General features: G+C 33.8%; 1 protein-coding gene across 10 annotated transcripts in view; it reads right to left on the bottom strand.

The window, feature by feature from the left end:
- The window catches only part of LOC125666495 (integrin alpha-2-like), a 92,962-nt gene that overhangs the window by 23,356 nt on the left and 46,327 nt on the right, over window positions 1-23,279 (bottom strand). For all 10 annotated transcript variants that reach the window (XM_056151633.1, XM_048899641.2, XM_048899639.2 and 7 more), the window contains exons 15-21: window positions 21,361-21,513; window positions 18,215-18,678; window positions 16,032-16,197; window positions 14,265-14,411; window positions 13,860-13,982; window positions 9,250-9,351; window positions 4,353-4,472 (exon numbers count right to left, since the gene is read on the bottom strand). In XM_056151633.1, coding sequence (XP_056007608.1) covers window positions 4,353-4,472; window positions 9,250-9,351; window positions 13,860-13,982; window positions 14,265-14,411; window positions 16,032-16,197; window positions 18,215-18,678; window positions 21,361-21,513 — 1,275 coding nt within the window. The remainder of the gene's footprint in view (window positions 1-4,352; window positions 4,473-9,249; window positions 9,352-13,859; window positions 13,983-14,264; window positions 14,412-16,031; window positions 16,198-18,214; window positions 18,679-21,360; window positions 21,514-23,279) is intronic.

Raw genomic sequence — 23,279 nt, 5'->3', positions numbered from 1 at the left:
TTTACTGCTATATGTTACGTATAATTTACTGCTATATGTTATGTATAATTTACTGCTACGTGTTACGTATAATTTACTGCTACATGTTATGTATAATTTACTGCTGTATGTTATGTATAATTTACTGCTATATGCTATGTATAATTTACTGCTACGTGTTACGTATAATTTACTGCTACATGTTATGTATAATTTACTGCTGTATGTTATGTATAATTTACTGCTATATGCTATGTATAATTTACTGCTACGTGTTATGTATAATTTACTGCTATATGCTATGTATAATTTACTGCTATATGTTACGTATAATTTACTGTATAATTTACTGCTACGTGTTACGTATAATTTACTGCTATATGCTATGTATAATTTACTGTATAATTTACTGCTACGTGTTACGTATAATTTACTGCTATATGCTATGTATAATTTACTGCTATATGCTATGTATAATTTACTGCTACGTGTTATGTATAATTTACTGCTATATGCTATGTATAATTTACTGCTGTATGTTACGTATAATTTACTGCTGTATGTTACGTATAATTTACTGCTGTATGTTACGTACAATTTACTGCTGTATGTTACGTATAATTTACTGCTGTATGTTACGTATAATTTACTGCTGTATGTTACGTATAATTTACTGCTGTATGTTACGTATAATTTACTGCTGTATGTTACGTATAATTTACTGCTGTATGTTACGTACAATTTACTGCTGTATGTTACGTATAATTTACTGCTATATGTTACGTATAATTTACTGCTGTATGTTACGTATAATTTACTGCTATATGTTACGTATAATTTACTGTTATATGTTACGTATAATTTACTGCTGTATGTTACGTATAATTTACTGCTATGTGTTACGTATAATTTACTGCTATATGCTACGTATAATTTACTGTTATATGTTATGTATAATTTACTGCTATATGTTATGTATAATTTACTGCTACATGTTATGTATAATTTACTGCTATATGTTACGTATAATTTACTGTATAATTTACTGCTATATGTTATGTATAATTTACTGCTATATGTTACGTATAATTTACTGTATAATTTACTGCTATATGTTACGTATAATTTACTGCTACGTGTTACGTATAATTTACTGCTGTATGTTATGTATAATTTACTGCTATATGCTATGTATAATTTACTGCTACGTGTTATGTATAATTTACTGCTATATGCTATGTATAATTTACTGCTATATGTTACGTATAATTTACTGTATAATTTACTGCTACGTGTTACGTATAATTTACTGCTATATGCTATGTATAATTTACTGTATAATTTACTGCTACGTGTTACGTATAATTTACTGCTACATGCTACGTATAATTTACTGCTACATGCTACGTATAATTTACTGCTACGTGTTATGTATAATTTACTGCTATATGCTATGTATAATTTACTGCTATATGTTACGTATAATTTACTGCTGTATGTTACGTACAATTTACTGCTGTATGTTACGTATAATTTACTGCTGTATGTTACGTATAATTTACTGCTGTATGTTACGTATAATTTACTGCTGTATGTTACGTATAATTTACTGCTGTATGTTACGTATAATTTACTGCTGTATGTTACGTACAATTTACTGCTATATGTTACGTATAATTTACTGCTGTATGTTACGTATAATTTACTGCTGTATGTTACGTATAATTTACTGTTATATGTTACGTATAATTTACTGCTGTATGTTACGTATAATTTACTGCTATGTGTTACGTATAATTTACTGCTATATGCTATGTACAATTTACTGCTATATGTTATGTATAATTTACTGCTATATGTTATGTATAATTTACTGTATAATTTACTGTATAATTTACTGCTACGTGTTACGTATAATTTACTGCTATATGCTATGTATAATTTACTGCTATATGCTATGTATAATTTACTGCTATATGTTATGTATAATTTACTGCTATATGTTATGTATAATTTACTGTATAATTTACTGTATAATTTACTGCTACGTGTTACGTATAATTTACTGCTATATGCTATGTATAATTTACTGCTATATGTTACGTATAATTTACTGCTATATGTTACGTATAATTTACTGCTATATGTTACGTATAATTTACTGTTATATGTTACGTATAATTTACTGTTATATGTTACGTATAATTTACTGCTATATGTTACGTATAATTTACTGCTATATGTTACGTATAATTTACTGTTATATGTTACGTATAATTTACTGTTATATGTTACGTATAATTTACTGCTATATGTTACGTATAATTTACTGTATAATTTACTGCTATATGTTACGTATAATTTACTGCTATATGTTACGTATAATTTACTGTATAATTTACTGCTATATGTTACGTATAATTTACTGCTATATGTTATGTATAATTTATTGCTATATGTTACGTATAATTTACTGTATAATTTACTGCTATATGTTACGTATAATTTACTGCTATATGTTACGTATAATTTACTGTATAATTTACTGCTATATGTTACGTATAATTTACTGTATAATTTACTGCTATATGTTACGTATAATTTACTGCTATATGTTATGTATAATTTACTGCTATATACTATGTATAATTTACTGCTATATGCTATGTATAATTTACTGCTATATGCTATGTATAATTTACTGTTATATGCTATGTATAATTTACTGCTATATGTTATACTGTTATATGCTATGTATAATTTACTGCTATATGCTATGTATAATTTACTGCTATATGTTACGTATAATTTACTGCTATATGCTATGTATAATTTACTGTTATATGCTATGTATAATTTACTGCTATATGTTATACTGTTATATGCTATGTATAATTTACTGCTATATGCTATGTATAATTTACTGCTATATGTTACGTATAATTTACTGTATAATTTACTGCTATATGTTACGTATAATTTACTGTATAATTTACTGCTATATGTTACGTATAATTTACTGTATAATTTACTGCTATATGTTATGTATAATTTACTGTTATATGCTATGTATAATTTACTGCTACATGCTATGTATAATTTACTGCTATATGTTATGTATAATTTACTGCTATATACTAACTATTGATTGGAGAGTTGACTGTATAATTTACTGCTATATGTTACGTATAATTTACTGCTATATGTTACGTATAATTTACTGTATAATTTACTGCTATATGTTACGTATAATTTACTGTATAATTTACTGCTATATGTTACGTATAATTTACTGTATAATTTACTGCTATATGTTATGTATAATTTACTGCTATATGTTATGTATAATTTACTGTTATATGTTATGTAAAATTTACTGCTATATGTTACGTATAATTTACTGCTATATGTTACGTATAATTTACTGTTATATGTTACGTATAATTTACTGCTATATGTTACGTATAATTTACTGCTATATGTTACGTATAATTTACTGTATAATTTACTGCTATATGTTACGTATAATTTACTGTATAATTTACTGCTATATGTTACGTATAATTTACTGTATAATTTACTGCTATATGTTATGTATAATTTACTGCTATATGTTATGTAAAATTTACTGCTATATGTTACGTATAATTTACTGCTATATGTTACGTATAATTTACTGCTATATGTTACGTATAATTTACTGTTATATGTTACGTATAATTTACTGCTATATGTTACGTATAATTTACTGCTATATGTTACGTATAATTTACTGCTATATGCTATGTATAATTTACTGCTACATGTTATGTATAATTTACTGTATAATTTACTGCTACATGTTATGTATAATTTACTGTATAATTTACTGCTATATGTTATACTGTTATATGTTACGTATAATTTACTGCTACATGCTATGTATAATTTACTGCTATATGTTACGTATAATTTACTGCTATATGTTACGTATAATTTACTGCTATATGTTATGTATAATTTACTGCTACATGCTATGTATAATTTACTGCTATATGTTATGTATAATTTACTGCTATATACTAACTATTGATTGGAGAGTTGACTGTATAATTTACTGCTATATACTATATACTGACTATTGATTGGAGAGTTGACTGTATAATTTACTGCTATATACTATATACTGACTATTGATTGGAGAGTTGACTGTATAATTTACTGCTATATACTATATACTGACTATTGATTGGAGAGTTGACTGTATAATTTACTGCTATATGCTATATACTAACTAATTCTTAAACATGAACAAAATAGTATACCCTCCACACAGCAATTCTAACAACCAGCAGAATGACTAACATAATGACGAAAGGTTGACAGGTACTTACCTTCCACAGGACGATGACGATGACTATGAGGATGATAACAGCGATGACTATAGGTACAACAATGGCCCACACTGGTACTTCCTCTTCCACCGGCTTGCTGGGCAGTATTTTGGTAATCACCTGTAAAATTTATTCAGATGTCAGTTTGATTCCAGATCTAGAAATATGCAGTATCAATAAGTCACATGTCCCCAGTCAAAGTCACATGTCCCCAGTCAAAGTCACATGTCCCCAGTCAAAGTCACATGACCCAGTCAAAGTCACACGTCCCCAGTCAAAGTCACATGTCCCCAGTCAAAGTCACATGTTCCCAGTCAAAGTTCACATGTCCCCAGTCAAAGTCACACATCCCAAGTCAAAGTCACATGTCCCCAGTCAAAGTCACATGTCCCCAGTCAAAGATGATTACTGAAAGAATGTCTACATTGTTTGAATTTTGGAGAAACATTGGAAACTTGACCTTTGCAAAATGACCTTGAGTGACCTTTGTCCAAAAGTCATTTGCATAATGATCAATAACTGTTGAAACATTGTTGATTGATTGATTGTATCTTGCTTAACATCTCGCTCGAGAATTTTTCACTCATATGGAGACGTCACCAAGACCGGTGAAAAGCTTCAAATTTAGAACTGTGCTCGGCGCTTACGGCCATTGAGCAGTGAGGGTTCTTTAGCGTGCCACACCTACTATGACACGGGTCATCCGTTTTTAAGGTCTTCTCCGAGGACTAGTGACATTCACACCTAATGCCGAGCGTTTGGAGATGGAACTCTCACTACCTGTTTTAACGACTTAGGTCCATCGTGGCCGGGATTCGAACCCCATCTTTCCGCATGCGGGATGAACGCTCTAACCTCTCGGCCACCGCGGCGGTAAAACATTGTTGAAATAAAGTTATTTTTTATATATACATGATATAAGGTAGTAAATTTATTGAGTGACCTTTACAAAATGACCATAAGTGGCATTTGTCTGAAAGCAATTTCCCTATTACTTATTTGTGCTATATGTTCAATACCTGTTCAAAAAACTGTTGAAATAAGGAACCGTTACATGTTCTAGGTGACTTTGACCTTTCCAAAATGACCTTGAGAGAGCTTGGTGCAAAAGTCCTTGTCTCAAGGAACATTTGTGATCAATATCTGATGAAAGATTTAGGAGATATGAGCTAGACAGACGGATGGACGGACATGACAGACAGATGGATGGATGGACATGACAGCGACTACATGCTACCCCAAAACTTTTCGAGCAACGTAAAAATTAAGAGCGGGCAAACACAGACGACATACTAAACATCTTAGAGGTGAGATCAGGTGCCTAGGAGAAGTAAGCATCCCTTGTTGACTATTCACACCCATGTGAGTTCTATATATCGAAAAGGAAAATGGAGCAACTTTTACTCAAAATCAGTATGTAAAAAATAGTCTAACAAAGAATTGGTATAAAACAAGTCAAGACAGCATTTGACTCAGTGGTAGCTTATATTTGTCCCAGTGATAGCTTGTATTTGACTCAGTAGTAGCTTGTATTAGTGATAGCTTGTATTTGTCCCAGTGATAGCTTGTATTGTCTCAGTGATAGCTTGTAGTTGTCCCAGTGATAGCTTGTATTTGACTCAGTGATAGCTTGTACTTGTCCGAGTGATAGCTTGTATTTGACTCAGTGATAGATTGTATTTGTCCGAGTGATAACTTGTATTTGTCTCAGTGATAGCTTGTATTTGTCTCAGTGATAGTTTGTATTTGCCCCAGTGACAGCTTGTATTTGTCTCAGTGATAGCTTGTATTTGTTTCACTGATAGCTTATACTTGATTCGTGATAGCTTGTATTTGTCTCAGTGTTAGCATGTATTTGTCCAAGTGATAGCTTGTATTTGTCCCAGTAAAAGCTTGTATTTGACCCACTGATAGCTTGTATTTATCACAGTCATAGCTTGTATTTGTCCCAGTGGTAGCTTGTATTTGTCCCAGTGATAGCTTGTATTTGATCCAGTGATATCTTGTATTTGACTCAGTAGTAGCTTGTATTTGTCCCAGTGATAGCTTGTATTACTGATAGCTTGTATTTGTCCCAGTGATAGCTTGTATTTGACTCAGTGGTAACTTGTATTTTTCTAAGTGATAGCTTGTATTTGACTCAGTGATAGCTTGTATTTGTCCGAGTGATAACTTGTATTTGTCTCAGTGATAGCTTGTATTTGTCCCAGTGATAGCTTGTATTTGTCTCAGTGATAGCTTATATTTGTCCCAGTCATAGCTTGTATTTGACTCAGTGATAGCTTGTATTTGTCTCAGTGATAGCTTGTATTTGTCCCAGTGATAGCTTGTATTTGACTCAGTGATAGCTTGTATAAGCAAATTACATAATCATAACGACCATAGAATTTACGATTGCTGACTGTAAATGAGACTATTGAACCCTAATTTACTATTGCTGACTGTAAATGAGACTATTGAACCCTAATTTACGATTGCTGACTGTAAATGAGACTATTGAATCCTAATTTACGATTGCTGACTGAAAATGAGACTATTGAACCCTAATTTACGATTGCTGACTGTAAATGAGACTGTTGAACCCTAATTTACGATTGCTGACTGTAAATGAGACTGCATGTTAAACCCTAATTTACGATTGCTGACTGTAAATGAGACTATTGAACCCCGAGACACCAACTTGTTTGTCACTCTACTTGATTAAAAATGATATGGCATTTTTATCGTATTGCATTTCCAATACTTTTTATGCATCTTTGACTAAAGTTCCGCATGTACAAAACTTGATGAATACATTTTGAAATTTAAATAAACATATTTGTATATACATATATATACACAATGTTGAATATATATAACTCAGTTGGTATGCAATGAATTTATATCTTTAATATGCCTTTTTTTAATTGTCACGTTACATGACATTGTATAATATAAAGTTGTATGAAACAAAGTTGTATGATATAAAGTTTTATGAGTATCATGTTTTGATATCGATCTCTCTATATATATTACTACTCACTGCTAGCGGAGCTGATGTCACGTTCTACAGCAATAAAATTCGCCACAAAACATTTTATTAAATGATTAAGTAATTTTTTTTAGTCAAATTGAATCAGATTCTGCATGAAATCATAACACTACCCTCACAGTACATTAGCATTACAAACCCTGACAACTCCATAAACACAATCATTATTAAATGTGAAGTGTAGTCATAACATTATTCTCACTTTACAAACCCTGAAAACTCCATAAACACAATCATTATTAAATGTGAAGTGTAGTCATAACATTATTCTCACTTTACAAACCCTGAAAACTCCATAAACACAATCATTATTAAATGTGAAGTGTAGTCATAACATTATTCTCACTTTACAAACCCTGAAAACTCCATAAACACAATCATTATTAAATGTGGAGTGTACAGTAATAACAGGGATTCGACTTTTGACTAACGTTAACGCAGCAATTTTTCACTAAAATTAAAGCGACATTTAAGAGTTACCAGTTTCAATATTTTGAAGCAGATTTTTTGATTTTCATCCAGTACGATTTTCCTCTGATGTACGTGTCACCCCATTTCCTCAAATTACATAGCTGTTCCACATACCACCCCATTTCCTTGTATATCAGTCAAATTACATAGCTGTTCCACATACCACCCCATTTCCTTGTATGTCAGTCAAATTACATAGCTGTTCCACATACCACCCCGTTTCCTTGTATATCAGTCAAATTACATAGCTGTTCCACATACCACCCCGTTTCCTTGTATATCAGTCAAATTACATAGCTGTTCCACATACCACCCCATTTCCTTGTATATCAGTCAAATTACATAGCTGTTCCACATACCACCCCGTTTCCTTGTATATCAGTCAAATTACATAGCTGTTCCACATACCACCCCGTTTCCTTGTATATCAGTCAAATTACATAGCTGTTCCACATACCACCCCGTTTCCTTGTATATCAGTCAAATTACATAGCTGTTCTACATACCACCCCGTTTCCTTGTATATCAGTCAAATTACATAGCTGTTCCACATACCACCCCGTTTCCTTGTATATCAGTCAAATTACATAGCTGTTCCACATACCACCCCGTTTCCATGTATATCAGTCAAATTACATAGCTGTTCCACATACCACCCCATTTCCTTGTATATCAGTCAAATTACATAGCTGTTCTACATACCACCCCATTTCCTTGTATATCAGTCAAATTACATAGCTGTTCTACATACCACCCCATTTCCTTGTATATCAGTCAAATTACATAGCTGTTCCACATACCACCCCATTTCCTTGTATATCAGTCAAATTACATAGCTGTTCCACATACCACCCCATTTCCTTGTATATCAGTCAAATTACATAGCTGTTCTACATACCACCCCGTTTCCTTGTATATAAGTCAAATTACATAGCTGTTCCACATACCACCCCGTTTCCATGTATATCAGTCAAATTACATAGCTGTTCCACATACCACCCCATTTCCTTGTATATCAGTCAAATTACATAGCTGTTCCACATACCACCCCATTTCCTTGTATATCAGTCAAATTACATAGCTGTTCCACATACCACCCCATTTCCTTATATATAGTCAAATTACATAGCTGTTCCACATACCACCTCATTTCCTTGTATATCAGTCAAATTACATAGCTGTTCCACATACCACCCCATTTCCTTGTATATCAGTCAAATTACATAGCTGTTCCACATACCACCCCATTTCCTTGTATATAAGTCAAATTACATAGCTGTTCTACATACCACCGCATTTCCTTGTATATCAAACAGTCAAATTACATAGCTGTTCTACATACCACCCCATTTTCTTGTATATCAAACAGTCAAATTACATAGCTGTTCTACATACCACCCCATTTCCTTTAGGAATCAATGACACTGTTGCCTTTGCCACCCCTGGTGTAAACACAGTTACTATGGGAACATCAGGTATAACATTCCCAGTTTGGCCCTGCAATAAAAAACAAAATCCATCATTTTATAGCAATCAAAACACCCCCTTTCTTTTGTGTAGCTTAACTATTTTGTCTTCTTCAAACTTTTCACATCAATTTATCTTAAAAAGCCGATTCGCAGGCTTAAACCTGAAGCAGCGCGTTATCCTTTACTCCACTGCAACAGATATAAATTAAATAAACTAAAGTTGTATATATACCTGTATAATACCTGTGTTGTAACACACCGTCTACGGTAAATCAGATATATATATACCTGTATAATACCCGTGTTGTAACACACCGTCTACAGTAAATCAGATATATAATATAGACCTGTTTAATACCTGTGTGGTAACACACTGTCTACGGTATATATATATATATATATATATATATATATATATATATACCTGCATAATACCTGTGTTGTAACACATCGCCTACGGTAAATCAAGGTATATTATTCAAACATGAAAGAAAAACACTTCTCTTTTCCTATGTATATTAATACTTCTCCTTTCCTATGTATATTAATACTTCTCTTTTCCTATGTATATTAATACTTCTCATAGGATGTATATTAATACTTATCTTTTCCTATGTATATTAATATTTCTCTTTTCCTATGTATATTAATATTTTTTTTTTCCTATGTATATTAATATTTTTCTTTTCGTATGTATATTAATATTTCTCTTTTCGTATGTATATTAATATTTCTCTTTTCCTACGTATATTAATATTTCTCTTTTCCTATGTATATTCGTAAGAACCTCAGTTCCTTATATCCTATAAAATCTTGGTTATCTTCCTCTCGGAATAAATATCACGTCGCAATAAGTGTGAATTTGTTATCAGTGTGTTTCACTGTATACAGGTGTGACAAATCGCTAGCAAAAGGTGATGATGCACTGTTTCGCTAGCCAAGTTAGGGTCATGTATCTTGATAAAAAAAAAACAACTTAATGTCAGAGATCAGTAAAATTTGTCATTGTACCAATTAATGCGCTTATTATAATGATAAGTCAATAAATTTGCTACCAATATCGATGATGCAATCTAAATCACATGATTATAGAATATTCAGTACTTAAATTTACACGATATGCAATAAAACAACACACACAACATAGATCTATGTAAGGATGCAGCAAATCCTTTCACCTACAGTCTACTCCGAATATACCCAAATTCAGGGACCGACTGGAAATGTTCATTGTATCCAAAGTTCAATATAACCGATGTTACACTATATGAATAATGTTACAGGGGATTTATTTTTAGAAGGAACAGGGAGTCCTTTACCAATAACTAGGTATGCAAGTGACTTCAATATAACAGATAGTTCTATATAAGTGACTTCAATATAAGTGGAGTACACTGTAAATTGCAATTCTAGATTTAAAGGTAAACCAGATTTGACCCTGACATACTGTATTAAAAGCTTACAAATTACTTTTTCACAACAGTTACCCCCCCCCCCCCAATCCTCCTCCCAAAAAAAACAAGAGGTACTGTCAGCAATGCTCACTAAGAATACCCCCCGCTTACCCCAATCTCCCAAAGGGTGTTAGTAATAGGTATAAACTACTTCTTTTCTGAGTGTAAAAAACAAATGGCATGACAAACCGAACCATATTGCTACTTCGATGTCTAGTGCGCGTGACCTTTGACCTTTTGACCCCAAAATCGATAGGGAACATCTTCATCCCATGGGCAGTCCATGTGTATGATATGGTGACGGTAGGTGGAAAGGATAATGCTTTAGAGCCCGGAAACTATTGCGTCTACAGACGGACGGATGGACAGACAGACGGACAACCCGATTCCAGTTTACCCCCCCCCCCCCCCAACTTGTTGCGGGGTATAAAAAAAGATTCAAATCCCCACGCCCCAAGATTAAGATCTCCCTTAAATAAGATGCAAAATCCCAAAATTGTGAGAAAAAATCCTGAAATCATGAGGCAGAATCCCCCATTGATGGACTGTGAATGAGCAGGAATTCAATTAATAAACACTTTTATATCAAGTACATATGAAAGAAATCCATCACTTAGTGTTAGAACACAAGATTATCTCAGTTTGCAAAGTTATAGTAGAGATTCAGTCAGTGGATACCCAAAAATGTCATGCAGAGAAAAAATCAAAGGCCTAAAAGGCCTGAGAGTCAACTCGCAAAAAAAGAAAAAAATCATGCAGAAAAAAAGTATATCACAAGTATTTTTCATAACAAATTTCATCTATATGTGTGCAAATTTTTTATCAAGAAAATTTATGGTGTTTTCTTCAGAGAGAAAGAAGGGGGGAATTAAGGTTAATTTTAAATGTGTTATTTCATTAAAATTTCAATAGATTTGAAGATGAAATGCTTCAATAACAATAAAGAAAGATGGATTCAAGGGGAAACTTTAAAAAAAAAAATTACCACAGGATTTTATCAATAACCAAACTTTCATATACAAACTATCTCACAAATTGCAATAACATATTTTTGAGTCTGCACTGTCAATAAAAGAATGATACTGAATTAATTACGATACTGAATTAATTACGATACTGAATTACGATACTGTGTATAATTACAATACTGAATTATAAGTACACAAGTCAAATCATTACAGACAGAGCAACATATGGATTCAAACAGATATAAGTAACCATGAATACAGTTTTTATTTACTAATACTTACTAGTGGTATATCACATGATGTAAGTATTACATGATTCTGCAGAAACAACAGTTATGTTACAGGTTTAAAACAACGATGCACTTTGACCGCCGACCTCCCTCGACATTGTCCATCTCACTATCATATGTTATTCTCCTGAAAAACCCTTGACACATAAACGTGATCTATATATTGACCTACAATTCTGATTTTTATATATTGACCTGTGATCATGTTTTATACCTTTGACCTTTGACCTACGATTGTGTTTTACATATAGACCTATAATCATATTTCATTTATCAATTAAGTTATACATGTTTTACAATTTGGCCAATTATCATGTTTTATGAATATTGACTTTTCATCATGTTCTACACATTGATAATCATGTTTTATATATTGACCTATGATCACATTTTCTATATTGGTCTCTAATTCATTTTTATATATTGACCTATAATCATGTTTTATAGGCCTTTAATCGTTGATATTTATATATTGACCTATAATCATTTTCATATGTTGGTCTCTAATCATTTTTGTATAATCATGTTTTATACATTGGCCCCTAATTGTTTTGTATATTGACCTAAAATCATGTTTTATATATTGACCTATAATCATATAATTTATATATTGACCTATAATTATATGACTTATATATTGACTTATTATCATGTTTAATATATTGACCTATAATTATATGCTTTCTATATTGGCCTATAATTATATGACTTATATATTGACTTATTATCATGTTTTATATATTGACCTATAATTATATGATTTCTATATTGACTTATTATCTTGTTTTATATATTGACCTATAATTATATGATTTATATATTGACTTATTATCTTGTTTTATATTTTGACCTATAATTATATGCTTTATATATTGACTTATTATCATGTTTTATATTTTAACCTATAATTATATGCTTTATATATTGACTTATTATCATGTTTTATATATTGACCTGGAATAAGATACTTCAATCTGTAAATCATATTTGTTGAAACATTAATGAAAAAGTGAAGATAATGAGCACTGATTTATCACATAAAAATCTTATAAAGAATACAGAATTGAGAGTAGGACCAATGCGGACCCGTTGAAACATCAGAGGTGGGGACAGGTGCCCTGTAGGAGAAACATCAGAGGTGGGGACAGGTGCCCTGTAGGAGAAACATCAGAGGTGGGGACAGGTGCCCTGTAGGAGAAACATCAGAGGTGGGGACAGGTGCCCTGTAGGAGTAAGCATCCCCCTGTTACCTGGTCACGACTACAGGAATAATACTTCGTGTTTGATTTTTGTGTTCTAAGGATAATACTTTGTGTTTGATTTTTGTGTTCTAGGGATCAGTAAAATAACAGTTTGACAAACTGAAAGGTAAGTAGTCACATTCAACAGAAACAAGCTGTTAGAAATCTCACACAAAATCGTAACTATTCTCACCTTCCCCTTCTATCAAACGAGAAATCCAGTCAGAAATGTTAAAAAAAAACACAAAAATTATACAAGCAAAAGCATGTGAATTGAAGCAATATGAAATTGTTTCCTAAATCTCGCTTGGTATTTCATTTCTCCTGGTTGCTTCGTTTCCTAACTCTCGCTTGGTATTTCATTTCTCCTGGTTGCTTGTAATTTTTTCCATTTAGTATTATGAAGTATATGACCAGCACTGATTCAGGTCGAGTGATGCAGGATTTTGAAGCAAACATTTTCCAAACAACAATTTCAAAACTATGAATTCCTTTCACAAGTTTCCTACTGAATTAAGCTGAGAGCAAAGCAGGTGAAAAAAGCTAATTAATACACTCTCTGTACAGAGTCGTAGATACTCACGTTGATGATGTCATAAAGATTCTGTTCCACTTCGTAACTAACGTCCACCGAGATAAAACTGTCGTACATAAACGTGCCAATTTCACATACCACCATCTTACAAGTTCCGCCCGTGTTACAATCCTGAAAAAAAAAAATCAGAATAAAGAACTGTTGATTGACTTCAGGGAAGAGTAATATTTCAATAACTGTTGACTGACTTCAGGGAACAGTAATATTTCAATAACTGTTGATTGACTTCAGGGAACAGTAATATTTCAATATATCTTATTTTTAAAAAATTAACCATTTTAATATTGCAAAGAAAACAAGAAAATGTTTTTGGAGAATTCTTTTTATTTCAAAATATGCAAAATATTCCTAAGTCATCAATTTTAGTTCGTGAGTGGAGAGAATGGTACATACAAATTTGGTGGCTGACACGGAATTTCCTGCCAGGTCAAAAGGAATCGTGAAGGCTCTGTACGTCGAATTTGTGATGCCCTCTGGTGTCAGGGCGAGATTCTGGCATCGTATCAGAGTACTGTCATCAGCGGACGAGACGTTTAAAATCTACATTTACAAAAATACAAAATTAAAGCAAAACAAACTAAATTCAAGATTAAGAAAGCATAACTGTGACAGCTGATGAGATGTTTAAAGTCTACATTTACAAAAATATGAGTGCATTGAATATAATATTCATAAAACTCTACAAAAAATCCAAATTCAACTAGAACTGTCCTACATGTAATGGGACTAATATACCCCGCGGGGCATATAAGAAGATGGGAAATATTTAATGCAAGCACATTGGATATTTTCACATTATCTACAGGGCAATCAATGTGAATGCAGAAGTGTATATTCTACAGTACAGCAGTACATGAAATATTAAAAATATGCTTAATATAAACAATGAATACTATTTGGCACATTTTAGGCTGTATGATTGCAAATCCCTGGTCAACTCTTCTAGTCTTTAGTTTATATTCACTTTGTTAAAGATCATTGTTATGCCAACTTTACTTTGTCATTGATTTTGTCAGTAAATAAATGACATTAGCTCAAGTATTGGTATTATTGTAATCTTTTCCACTGGTATAACAACTCTAAGTAGCTGCAATAAAGGCAGTTTACTATGAATCCCATTGCCAGGGATAGTTGAGATTATAAATACTATCTGACAAATAAGTATTCAACACACATGAGCCACTTTATGTTTTACCGAGAAGTCACAAGATTGCAGATACAGTATGTGGATGCCAAACCCGAAAATGTCCGTAACTTCCATAACTGTTAAAATATTTCAATGAAAATAGAAGATGCACAACTACATTATATATATAAGATGAGAATAAAGTTTGAATCAAATCTGTTCAACGGTATTAGAATTAAACTCTGGACAAAGTGCGCAACCCCCAAAATGAAAAGAAAATGTGCGTAACTTCTATAACTGTTAAAATATTTCAATGAAAATAGGAGATGCACAACTACATAATATATAGAAGATGTGTATAAAGTTTGAATGAAATATGTCCAGCGGTATTAGAAAAAACTTCAGACAAATTGCGTAAACGGACGGACGGACGGACGGACAGACGGACGGACGGACAGACGGACAAAGTGATTCCAATATACCCCCCCAAACTTCGTTTGCGGGGGGTATAATTACGTTTTAATTGAAATCATTACGTTTTAATTGAAAACATTACGGAAAGAATTTAATGTCAGAGTATGGAATTCAAGGATTATGTGCTGATCAATAAACTGTGAAACATCCTGCGGCTTGACTTATAATTTTCTGTGGTTTGACTTACATGTACAATTTTCTGTGGCTTGACTTATAATTTTCTGTGGTTTGACTTACATGTACAATTTTCTGTGGTTTGACATACAATTTTCTGTGGTTTAACTAAAAAACTTTGTGGTTTGACTTACAATTTTCTGTGGTTTGACTTACAATTTTCTGTGGTTTGACTTGACTTACAATTTTCTGTGGTTTGACTTGACTTACAATTTTCTGTGGCTTGACTTACAATTTTCTGCGGCTTGACTTACAATTTTCTGTGGCTTGACTTACAATTTTCTGCGGCTTGACTTACAATTTTCTGCGGCTTGACTTACAATTTTCTGCGGCTTGACTTACAATTTTCTGCGGCTTGACTTACAATTTTCTGTGGCTTGACTTACAATTTTCTGTGGCTTGACTTGACTGGACTGTGGGTAGGTCAGAGTAAAGTTGAGGGTGTCCATCAGGTTACTCGGTCCTGCATTCACCATCTGCACACTGTGAACCACTCCAATAGTAGGGCTCTCTGCGGCGGGCTTAGTTATATAAACCTCGGGGCTGGCAGCACTACAACAAGAATTTCCGATCTTTATAAAATAATTTTACACCCAATTATATTTAATATGGTCTGTCAGAAAATGGTACCTAATGTTGGAGATCACAACCCCTCTGGCACACAAAACACAGTCGCCGTGGTGAATGATAAAAGAAAAGCCAAGAGAAAACCGTTTATGTTCAGTAATGAATTGTGTACAAGGTATTAGTCCCTTCCAAATGACCTTCACCCTTGCACAAATGACCTTCACCCTTGTACAAATATAAGGTAATACTTGGACACTGTACACAATATTGGATACAAACTAAAATAATTTCATTGTTTATCACTTCTTAAATCAGCATTATGTAACTAATTTCGCCTGTTAACTAGTCTATTAATTATAGCTACAATGTGTTGTATCACTTGCATTCTTTTCATCAAACGCTGTGAGTCCAGGATGTTTTTTGAGAATCCTGACAGATTAAGATATTAAGAGTCCAGAGCAGAATATGATTGTGAATACCAACCAGGAAGTGATTGAGTCCTAACACCAGGATGTGAATAAGAGTTTTAACCAGGAAGTGATGGGAATTCTTAACCAGGAAGTGATGGGAATTCTTAACCAGGATGTGACGGAAATTCTTAACCAGGAAGTGATGGGAATTCTTAACCAGGAAGTGATGGGAATTCTTAACCAGGAAGTGATAGGAAATCTTAACCAGGAAGTGATGGGAAATCTTAACCAGGATGCGATTTGGAGTCCTGACAATCCAAAATACATGTTACTATGAGGAGAAAATTAAGATAGGTACAAACATGATTAGGACTCTATTGCCCGGGCACATTAGTATCAATCAGTGGTTCTATTGCCCGGGCACATTAGTATAGACCAGTGATTCTATTGCCCGGGCATATTAGTATCGATCAGTGATTTCCAGACAGATATGATTAATCGGACCTTTACTAGTTTAAAATAGTAATCTTTTCTGAGAATCTAATACAGGTGTTTACACAAAACATAAAATAATTGGAAAATTACCTGTATGTCAAATGTACACCTGCAGTTATCAAAAGATTCAGATCTAGATCAAAGTGCAAAATTACCTGTATGTCAAATGTACACCTGCAGTTATCAAAAGATTCAGATCTAGATCAAAGTGCAAAATTACCTGTATGTCAAATGTACACCTGCAGTTATCAAAAGATTCAGATCTAGATCAAAGTGCAAAATTACTTAAATTTTAGATTTACAACAGGCATCAAAAGATTCAGATCTAGATCCCAGCTACAGAAATGAAACCTGCGATTCATTCAGATCTTGATGCAGATATCAGGTACATATCAATCAATGGAACTGTAGGGCTATATCAACCGTGGATTTTGGCCTGGATAGTTCAGTGGTTAGAACACCTGACTAGTAATACAGGGGTCCCAGATTTGATTCCTTGTCAAGCCATAACCTATCTTTTTTCCTACATGTATATTACATTTGGTGCCATTGACCATGCACCCCTGGACTTCAGGTTCAAGTCTTGTATGGGGCATAAGAATGTGGGTTGTGAGTCTTCATGGGCAAAAACAATTTAAGGAGGGAGGAATGTAGGAGTTAGGGCTATATGGATCGTAGATATCGGCCTGGGTAGCTGAGTAGTGTACCTGACTAGTGATGTAGGAGATCTGAGTTCCGACTCCCAGTCTAGCCTTTCCTAAATTCACAGTGTATCATTACGGAGTACAAGCCCCCTGTCTGTCATTACAAGTTCATTCTGTGACATCTGCTTTATATCACGTAAGACATTATATCAGCTCTCAACAGGGACCATTCTGATTGGTAATTTTCTAACACAAAAACTCCATATGAAGATACTTTTGTCTCCTTGACAACCAGAATGATACACATGCCATAAAAGGTAGACCGAATTTCCTCTGCTATTTTAGATTTTTCAGATAGATTGCTGTTACACAAACAATGAACTTACAGATTGTAGACGGCATCGACTCGCGTCAGTACTTGAACAGTTGATATTATACAAACAATGAACTTACAGATTGTAGACAGCTTCGACTCGCGTCAGTACTTGCACAGTCTCGGTGTAGACATTGTCCTGCAGGCTGAGATCGTTACTGCCGGTTTTCACCTCCACTTTCATTAAAAACGAGTCAATCAACGGTAACAGCCGACTACTGTCCAGCTTGATCCGGAAATTGATGTCCTCATCTTTCTTGAACTGCGACTTATCAGTAGAGCACTTCACGGACCCCACATCCGGCGAACAACTGACGAGGAAATTCTGGTTGAGATTTTCGTACACAGACAGTGTCATGTTGGACTGGAAGGTGAAGTAGATATCCGTATTGTACGACGGCTCCGCCTGATTTTTGATCATGACGGTCAATGTGTATTCTGCTTGTGGTCCTGTGATGATTTCGTTTCCCGAGGACGTAACAAAAAGTCTGAGATCCGATTGACATATATTATCCGTGCCACACCCACTTCTGGCTAGTTCATACTGAAAGCATGTCAAGAAAATCGATCCGAATTACTTATTCAATTAAAATATTAAATCAATTCATTTGAAATGTTGATCATATAATTATTGTTACAGCGTGAACTAGAAAACTGACACGGTCAGCAAGGGTCCCGCTGAGGGTTATTAGAGGAAAGTGACATCTGTATTTGATATAGCAATGTTTGGGACTGTTATATATGTTAGAAGTAATAATATATAAAGATACATTGGAATGTCAATTTGTGAAAAAGGAATCATGAAGCACATCCATGAGAGACTTATGCAATTTAAATTACTTCTGTTTGACACACACTCATCCACTCAAACACAACAGAGTGCAACTAAATCCGAAAGTATTGGGGGAAAATATACACTGTCTTCAAAACTCCGAGAACTAGATATGCCCCCCCCCCCCCCCCCCCCCCCCCCCCCCCCGTACATCTTTTGATTCTTGTCATTATCAATTTCTGTACTAAATTGAAACCACTAACATATCCATTCCTAGCTAACCTGTGACCTGGGAGAATTATTAATAGCTAAGCTGTGACCCGGGAGAACTATTAACAGCTAAGCTGTGGCCTGGGAGAACTATTAACAGCTAAGATGTGGCCCGGGAGAACTATTAATAGCTAAGCTGTGGCCCGGTAGAACATAAGCTATCACTGTATACTGCACCCGTTTTATTCTTCTCCATTATCTCTATTTTAACACAACTGTGTGTAAATAGTACATGTGCTTCTTTTGATGTATATTCAGTTTTTGAGGCGATATCTTTTGAGACATGATTTTGCGAGTTCTGCACGATTTTGCGAGTTCTGAATGATTTTGCGAGTTCTGCACGATTTCACAACTTCTGAATGATTTTGCGATTTCTGAATGATTTTGCGAGACATTGAAGAGACCAGTATACTCACGGAATATATACATGTTGTAGATTTTGCAAGAAATTGAATGATTTTGCGAGACATTGAAGAGACCAGTATACTCACGGAATATTTACGTGTTGTAGATTTTGCGAGACATTGAAGAGACCAGTATACTCACGGAATATTTACGTGTTGTAGATTTTGCGAGACATTGAAGAGACCAGTATACTCACAGAATATTTACCTGTTGTAGATTTTGCGAGACATTGAAGAGACCAGTATACTCACGGAATATTTACGTGTTGTAGATTTTGCGAGACATTGAAGAGACCAGTATACTCACGGAATATTTACCTGTTGTAGATTTTGCGAGACATTGAAGAGACCAGTATACTCACGGAATATTTACCTGTTGTAGATTTTGCGAGACATTGAATGATTTTGCGAGACATTGAAGAGACCAGTATACTCACGGAATATTTACGTGTTGTAGATTTTGCGAGACATTGAAGAGACCAGTATACTCACGGAATATTTACCTGTTGTAGATTTTGCGAGACATTGAAGAGACCAGTATACTCACAGAATATTTACGTGTTGTAGATTTTGCGAGACATTGAAGAGACCAGTATACTCACGGAATATTTACGTGTTGTAGATTTTGCGAGACATTGAAGAGACCAGTATACTCACGGAATATTTACGTGTTGTAGATTTTGCGAGACATTGAAGAGACCAGTATACTCACGGAATATTTACCTGTTGTAGATTTTGCGAGACATTGAAGAGACCAGTATACTCACGGAATACTTACCTGTTGTAGATTTTGCGAGACATTGAAGAGACCAGTATACTCACGGAATATTTACCTGTTGTAGATTTTGCGAGACATTGAAGAGACCAGTATACTCACGGAATATTTACATGTTGTAGATTTTGCGAGACATTGAATGATTTTGCGAGACATTGAAGAGACCAGTATACTCACGGAATATTTACCTGTTGTAGATTTTGCGAGACATTGAAGAGACCAGTATACTCACGGAATATTACATGTTGTAGATTTTGCGAGACATTGAAGAGACCAGTATACTCACGGAATATTTACCTGTTGTAGATTTTGTGAGACATTGAAGAGACCAGTATACTCACAGAATATTTACCTGTTGTAGATTTTGCGAGACATTGAAGAGACCAGTATACTCACGGAATATTTACCTGTTGTAGATTTTGCGAGACATTGAAGAGACCAGTATACTCACGGAATATTTACCTGTTGTAGATTTTGCGAGACATTGAAGAGACCAGTATACTCACGGAATATTTACGTGTTGTAGATTTCAGTATACTCACGGAATATTTACGTGTTGCAGATTTCAGTATACTCACGGAATATTTACGTGTTGTAGATTTCAGTATACTCACGGAATATTTACTTGTTGCAGATTTTGCAAGACATACTCACGGAATATTTACGTGTTGTAGATTTTGCGAGACATTGAAGAGACCAGTATACTCACGGAATATTTACGTGTTGTAGATTTTGCGAGACATACTCACGGAATATTTACGGTACTCACTGAATATTTACGTGTCGTAGATTTTGCGAGACATACTCACGGAATATTTACGGTACTCACTGAATATTTACGTGTTGTAGATTTTGCGAGACATACTCACGGAATATTTACGGTACTCACTGAATATTTACGTGTTGTAGATTTTGCGAGACATACTCATGGAATATTTACGTGTTGTAGATTTTGCGAGACATACTCACAGAATATTTACGTGTTGTAGATTTCAGTATACTCACGGAATATTTACGTGTTGCAGCAAACGGGTCATCGTTGTTGGGATCAAACTTGTTGACGACGGGACATCCTATGGTGCACTCGGTGTTCCCAGTTGTTGACACAGTGAATCCCACATCGAACACGACCGGCACAAATAACCCCCTCATGGCACTCTACAAGGAACGACAGAAAGAATTACTACAAGGAATGACAGAAAGAATTACTACAATACTACAAGGAATGACAGAAAGAATTACTACAATACTACAAGGAATGACAGAAAGAATCACTACAATACTACAAGGAATGACAGAAGGAATTATTACAAGAAATGACAGAAAGAATCACTACAATACTACAAGGAATGACAGAAAGAATTACTACAATACTACAAGGAATGACAGAAAGAATTATTACAAGGAAAGACAGAAAGAATTACTACAATACTACAAGGAACGACAGAAAGAATTACTACAATACTACAAGGAATGACAGAAAGAATCACTACAAGGAATGACAGAAAGAATTACTACAATACTACAAGGAATGACAGAAAGAATTACTACAATACTACAAGGAATGACAGAAAGAATTACTACAATACTACAAGGAATGACAGAAAGAATTACTACAATACTACAAGGAATGACAGAAGGAATTATTACAAGAAACGACAGAAAGAATTACTACAATACTACAAGGAATGACAGAAAGAATTACTACAATACTACAAGGAACGACAGAAAGAATTACTACAAGGAATGACAGAAAGAATTACTACAATACTACAATGAACGACAGAAAGAATTACTACAATACTACAAGGAATGACAGAAGGAATTATTACAAGAAATGACAGAAAGAATCACTACAATACTACAAGGAACGACAGAAAGAATTACTACAATACTACAAGGAATGACAGAAAGAATTATTACAAGGAACGACAGAAAGAATTACTACAATACTACAAGGAACGACAGAAAGAATTACTACAATACTACAAGGAATGACAGAAAGAATCACTACAATACTACAAGGAATGACAGAAGGAATTATTACAAGAAATGACAGAAAGAATCACTACAATACAAGGAACGACAGAAAGAATTACTACAATACTACAAGGAACGACAGAAAGAATTACTACAATACTACAAGGAATGACAGAAGGAATTATTACAAGAAACGACAGAAAGAATTACTACAATACTACAAGGAATGACAGAAAGAATTACTACAATACTACAAGGAATGACAGAAAGAATTACTACAATACTACAAGGAACGACAGAAAGAATGACTACAATACTACAAGGAATGACAGAAAGAATTACTACAATACTACAAGGAATGACAGAAGGAATTATTACAAGAAACGACAGAAAGAATTACTACAATACTACAAGGAATGACAGAAAGAATTACTACAATACTACAAGGAACGACAGAAAGAATTACTACAAGGAATGACAGAAAGAATTACTACAATACTACAATGAACGACAGAAAGAATTACTACAATACTACAAGGAATGACAGAAGGAATTATTACAAGAAATGACAGAAAGAATCACTACAATACTACAAGGAACGACAGAAAGAATTACTACAATACTACAAGGAATGACAGAAAGAATTATTACAAGGAACGACAGAAAGAATTACTACAATACTACAAGGAACGACAGAAAGAAGTACTACAATACTACAAGGAATGACAGAAAGAATCACTACAATACTACAAGGAATGACAGAAAGAATTACTACAATACTACAAGGAATGACAGAAGGAATTATTACAAGAAACGACAGAAAGAATTACTACAATACTACAAGGAATGACAGAAAGAATTACTACAATACTACAAGGAACGACAGAAAGAATTACTACAATACTACAAGGAATGACAGAAGGAATTATTACAAGAAACGACAG

Source organism: Ostrea edulis, chromosome 10, assembly GCF_947568905.1.
Source record: "Ostrea edulis chromosome 10, xbOstEdul1.1, whole genome shotgun sequence".
Lineage (NCBI taxonomy): Eukaryota > Metazoa > Mollusca > Bivalvia > Ostreida > Ostreidae > Ostrea > Ostrea edulis.
The sequence above is the reverse complement of the archived record's forward strand: the minus strand, read 5'-3'. Positions and strand labels throughout refer to the sequence as shown.